Source organism: Vespa velutina, chromosome 8, assembly GCF_912470025.1.
Source record: "Vespa velutina chromosome 8, iVesVel2.1, whole genome shotgun sequence".
Lineage (NCBI taxonomy): Eukaryota > Metazoa > Arthropoda > Insecta > Hymenoptera > Vespidae > Vespa > Vespa velutina.
Window position 1 is genome coordinate 8,056,794 of NC_062195.1, and position 5,553 is coordinate 8,062,346.

A 5,553-nucleotide genomic window follows, 5' to 3' on the forward strand; every position below is an offset into this window, starting at 1 on the left:
TTTATAGCATCGAATTTAAAATGTCGTGATTGAATGATCTTCATTTCACGCGAAATATAACAATAATACTCGTTGCAAAATGATTAATATATAGACGAATGTGTAGGAACTGACAGACAGAGACAAAGACAGAGACAGAAAGAGAGAGAGAGAGAGAGAGAGAGAGAGAGAGAGAGAGAGAGAGAGAGAGAGAGAGAGAAAGAGAGAGAGAGAGAGAAATAGTAAGAGAGACGGGGGGAAGAGAGAGGAAGTTGAGAACCTCTTTCGGAGGCAATGCACGACGCGGAGCGGCGCGGCGCGGCGCATCGCTTTCGAGCTGCTTCTCTGGCAGGTGTATGAAAAGGGAAAAATAAAGGAAGAAAACAACACGGAGGCCGGATTCCCTTCCCCCGCGATGACTGCTGAGAAAAGGCTCGGATTTATGGGCTCTTACATTAAGTCCGAGCGATTAAACTCTAACGATTCGAACGTTTCGCTCTCGAAGAGGCACGTGGCGACGAAAGAAAAAAGAAGAAACGACGGCGGCGACGATGACGACGACAACGGCGACGAGACGACGACGATTTTTGCCGTTTTGTTAATCGAAACGATACTTTCTCTTTTTCTAACCATACCGATTTTTACGAATAATATAAGGGAATCGATTGATCATTTTCTCGATATATTCATTTTCACGAAAAATCATCAATCTATTTCAATCTTCTTTTTATCTTTGTCAAAAGACGAGACGTAATATGTTCTATGGTACGATATAAGGTTTCTGCATTCGTGGGAAATAAAATGAAATGGACGAAAAATAAGATGAATAAGAATAAGAATAAGAAAAAGAATAAGAAGAAGAATAAGAATAAGAAGAAGAATAAGAAGAAAAAAGGAAGAAAATAGAACGATGCTCTCCAGCTCTTTTAGTTCGGCCCTTCGACGTGGCAGCACCGTCCAGGGCACTGACAGTCGAGAGAACCAAAACACGACGGTCGACTCTCCTCTAGAGTAAACTGAGAGACGAGATCGTCCGACGCGCGAGAGATCGACAGAGAGAGAGAGAAAGAGAGAGAGAGAGAGAGAGAGAGAGAGAGAGAGAGACAAAGAGAGGAGGGGAAGAGAGCTCGATCGAGCGACGACGCAACGAGAGAGAGAGAGAGAGAGAAAGAGAGAGAGAGAGAAAGAACGAGAGAGACAGATACAGATACAGAGACAGAGAGAGAGACAGAGAGAGAGAGAGAGAGAGAGAGAGAGAGAGAGAGAGAGAGAGAGAGAGAGAGGGGACAGTCGAAGAAAGCGAAGGGACAAGAAAAATAAAAAAGAAACGAAAAAGAAAAGAAGATACATATTTTCCTTTTCGTCGACGACGACGACACGACGATGACGAAGGACGCCGCTCGTCTCTCTACGTCCGACGCGCGCGTGGAGAAACAAGACAGAACGGCGCACGATTCTTTCGATTCGAGCGAGATGAACGAGAGAAAGAGAGTGAGAGAAACAGAATGAGACAGATAGACAGACAGACAGGCAGACGGACGAACGGACGGATAGACAGACAGACAGACAGACAGACATAGAGCAAAGCAGAAAGCTGAAGAGATCATTGGTAGTATCGTTTCTCATTCAAGCATGAGATAGAATCAACACGAATCAACAACAGCAACCATTGCCGTTGCCATTGCCGACACGACGACTATGACGACGACGACAATGACAACGACGTCGAAGAGATGAACGAAGGTTCGTCTCTCGCCTAACAAGGGACGACGAGTAAGGGAAAATAGGAAGGTGAGAGGGGGAAGTCGGCAGGCGGGTGAGCGAGCACCGAGAGGGAGATGGAGGGAGGGAGGGAGGGGTAACGAGGGGGGATTGAGGAGAGGGATAGTACAAGTTCGCGGACGGCGAAACTCACCGGGTTGCTTGTTGGCGATCTTGTTGAAGCAATTTTGAAAGACCTCGTAGAGATGCATCGGCTCGTCGTCACTGGCCGCCATGTTTTCACAATACGAGAAAACGAGCGTGGATGTCCGTGGTCGAGGCGAGTGGGCACGGTTTCGCGGTGCGGCCGCGCGCGGAGCCACCCTCCTCCCGGTACGGTCACGCACACTACTGAAGGGAACCGCTTCACGGACAGCGATTTTATACCTCGAACCTGGCGACCTCTGGCGGCCGACGCTTAGGCGCCACCGTTCGGTTAGCGCCACGTTCAAAATTTCTATCGTATGATCTAGAATTATATATATGCATATATGTATGTATGTATGCATGTATGTGTGTACATTGTACGTACGTCGTACGTATGTTCTTTTTTATATTCCCCCACCTTTACTTTCTTTTTCTTTTTCTTTTTTCTTTTATCTTCATCCATTTTCATAGATAAGCATACGAGATAGGAATAATTTTTCTAAACGTTCTGTTACATTGTTATAAAGAATTTTATTTGCAAACTGCAGATAAAAGTAGTCGTACAGAATAGATCTATAATATATTAAATCTGTTTGTATATATATAATTTATCATATATACATAAGTATATGATAATTACGGAGTATTTCATATATAATTAATAGAAACATTTAACGCGATTTAACAATATTACTTGTTTATGTTAGATCATATGCATGCACGTAACAAATGATTACGATAAGAAACAATAAACGTATGTTGTGCCAATATTAGTTATTATTATTAACGGATCGACGTAAAGAACGAAATTTTATAGAACATCGAAATATTTGATCGAAAGTATAATTCATTAAAATACAAATTGGCACTATTGTTCTATTTAAAATCTGATCGATTATGTTCACACTGGTATGTATCTTTGATAATATTTAATTACGTCTCTGTTTGTTCGTTGTTTTGTAATATAAGAAATAATGAAAATATATCATGTGAGATTTATATCATTGTACATATAAGCTTATGTTAAATGATCCGCCCACAAAAAAACAAATCCAAGATCGAACATTATAAGTTCTTACAACATATACCATCAAAATAATTTAAATTCCAACGAAATCAGAATTTTGAGGTATCGGATGGGATATGTCCTCGTAATCCTGTCGAGTTATACCTGTAATGTAAAAGAAATCATGTCATATTATATTTTTAAAATTACAGTGATATTTATTTACAAACAGCAAAGTTCGAGATATAATCCATAATACAGGAGCACATAAAAATAATAGCAAATCATTCAAGCATAATCATTGACTATAAAATACCACAAACGAAAACAAAATGTTCACAAACAAACTATTGGAGTAAATGATATTTTACGTAAAAATAAAGCGTTCATCAAGCACATACGTAAAGCAGAAAATTGTAGAAGCAATACAAGGCTAACAAGGCACATCTGTATCCTATGGACTACTGACCCATGGCAGGACAGGGTGTAAACATCGTAGCAAGACTTCCACCTCTTGCTTGTCCTATCCGCAATAGATATATACTCGTGACAACACGCACGACCAGGTTTATTATCATAAACGCTGCACTAAACTTATCAGACGCATCTACAAGTTGGTGAGTTCAAATACATCTTCTGCTTGGGCAGAATAACAAACAATTTGTAATTTTTACATGTCGTCCATTAGTCACATATACGACTGTCTGAACATACTTACATGCTAGACCGATTGGATAGTAAACAGACAAAGTCACTATGTCAAAAAATATTGATAAAACATTTATGAAGAGAGCCTACAAGAATATAAATAACGTTTTAGCTTGTATAAAATTATTAATAATATTATACGTAATAACTTAGATTAGATACATAGATTAGAGCTATTTTTTTATTTATAACAACTTACAAATTGTAATGGTTCATCTGATTCAATGTTATGCACAGCCCAGAGTAAGCAAATGAAAAATAGTAAATTGTACATCATTGCAGATTTTGGGCACCAACATCCTTGAATACCCCTATTAAAAAGTATTTGACATTATATTTAAGTATTAACATTATTATTGCATTAACTTAAAGTATAATGTAAGAAATAATATAATGAGATATAGAAATCATATTAAATTTGTAATTACCATGTTACAAGAACCAGATGAATCGCAAAAATTACCTAAAAAAATATAGAAATGCATGAAAATCATGTCATTATCTAGTGATAGATATACATTATAGTTAATGAAATACTTGTAGAACAACTCATGTAATTGTATCACATTATTTTTATCTTATATAACAAAACCACATAACATAAATATATATATATATATATATATATATATATATATATATATATATATGTATATATATTGCTCAATGTAATAAACTACAAATATTTTATTATAACATATAGTGTCGATATAAAATAAAATATATAAAATAAAATACATAAGTATATATGTGTGTAAAATAAAATACTGGTGTGTACATATATATCTTCATTTTTATTTATACATAATAAAAAAAAAGAGAGATACCCTACATATCACAACATACACTGATAACATAATAAGCCTATGGTATGATATGACAAGTAATATAGGATGACTTCATGGCAACAAATATGATAAGGATAAAATGAAATATTTATGACGATAATAATTATTATGTTGCTATATAAGAGGTTTAGAAGAATATTTAAGAAACTACTGGAACAGAAAATACTTTTATATGATTCTTATATATATTATATTTACCTTTAATGGATAGCTGGATATACTAGATAAATTCGGCATTTTTATGCAATTAAAGTCTACGTGTTTCTCGTGAAACAATTGCTTTCTTATTTCTTCTTATGGACCGTTCAATAATACAACGTTCTTTCGTACCTGTCACTCTACTGCTTTGTCTCTTTCCTTTCGAATTAGCACTTCATAATGATATACACAGTATTAGATATTGCGTATGTAAACGCCTTTTACGTTTACTGCCATCTGTCATAGTTTTTTAAAACTTCGTTTAAAATTAGAATCTAACCTTACTTACGCGTGAAACATCGATATTAGTAATCAATAGTATGACCTTACACCCACACTGCTTTATGTGAATTCATCAAAATATAGTAAACTCCATTCCTTAAAAATTGCAATAAATATTGATAAAATATAAATGTGTTAAATAAATGATTAAGAAAATGTATTATTATCAATAGGGTTACATAAAAAAAAAAGAGAAAAAAAAGATAAAAAGAAAAAAATGGTCAAGCGTATTTATTTATTATTAACATATAATAATACTTTTTTCTTTTTATTATGCGTGGAAAAAATTGAAATTAAATAAATCATTGTTTTCAATTTGTTATTCTTGTCATTATATTAATATCATGTTTATAAAATGAACGTGTAGGTTTCATTATAATATTAAATCATTAATGGTCAAGTAAGAAAGTTCTATACGCCTACATATAAAATTTATGTTGCTTATGATATATTGCTTTTTGCTAACTTCAATGTAAACACAGTCAAGCTAATGAAGCTGAGTTTAATGTTAATTGTTCATTAATTATTGAATAATTATATAACAGAATGAATGTGTCGATATTAGCGCTACGATCTGTTTCTAGCGAGTCGATAACGTAGTAAATAATTCAAAAATTATTAGAG

The 5,553-nt window shown here is 35.0% G+C and overlaps 2 protein-coding genes across 20 annotated transcripts in view; both read right to left on the reverse strand.

The window, feature by feature from the left end:
- Window positions 1-2,101, reverse strand: part of LOC124951187 (transcription factor 12) — a 141,364-nt gene extending 139,263 nt beyond the window's left edge. For 9 of the 18 annotated variants that reach the window (XR_007101542.1, XM_047499091.1, XM_047499090.1 and 6 more), the window contains exon 1: window positions 1,895-2,101. Coding sequence is in view for 16 of the 18 variants with exons in the window: in XM_047499091.1 (XP_047355047.1) it covers window positions 1,895-1,976 (82 nt within the window). In the remaining 2 variants the exon portion in view is untranslated. The remainder of the gene's footprint in view (window positions 1-1,894) is intronic. The other 9 variants (XR_007101541.1, XM_047499089.1, XM_047499086.1 and 6 more) reach the window with 1 other exon arrangement.
- Window positions 2,102-2,398: 297 nt separating this feature from the next.
- On the reverse strand, window positions 2,399-4,878 carry LOC124951190 (type-1 angiotensin II receptor-associated protein). 2 transcript variants are annotated; one of them, XR_007101544.1, is made up of 6 exons: window positions 4,648-4,878; window positions 4,030-4,064; window positions 3,801-3,912; window positions 3,612-3,687; window positions 3,295-3,500; window positions 2,399-3,058 (listed from the first exon to the last, which is right to left on the reverse strand). XR_007101544.1 is itself a non-coding variant. In XM_047499108.1 (6 exons), the coding sequence occupies exons 1-6, from the start codon at window positions 4,684-4,686 to the stop codon at window positions 2,988-2,990; spliced, it is 471 nt and encodes a 156-aa protein (XP_047355064.1). In that variant the 5' UTR covers window positions 4,687-4,877; the 3' UTR covers window positions 2,399-2,987. The 2 variants fall into 2 exon arrangements, 1 of the variants encoding a protein (XP_047355064.1); XM_047499108.1 differs by having other exon boundaries at window positions 3,363-3,500; window positions 4,648-4,877.
- Between the last annotated feature and the right edge of the window lie 675 nt (window positions 4,879-5,553).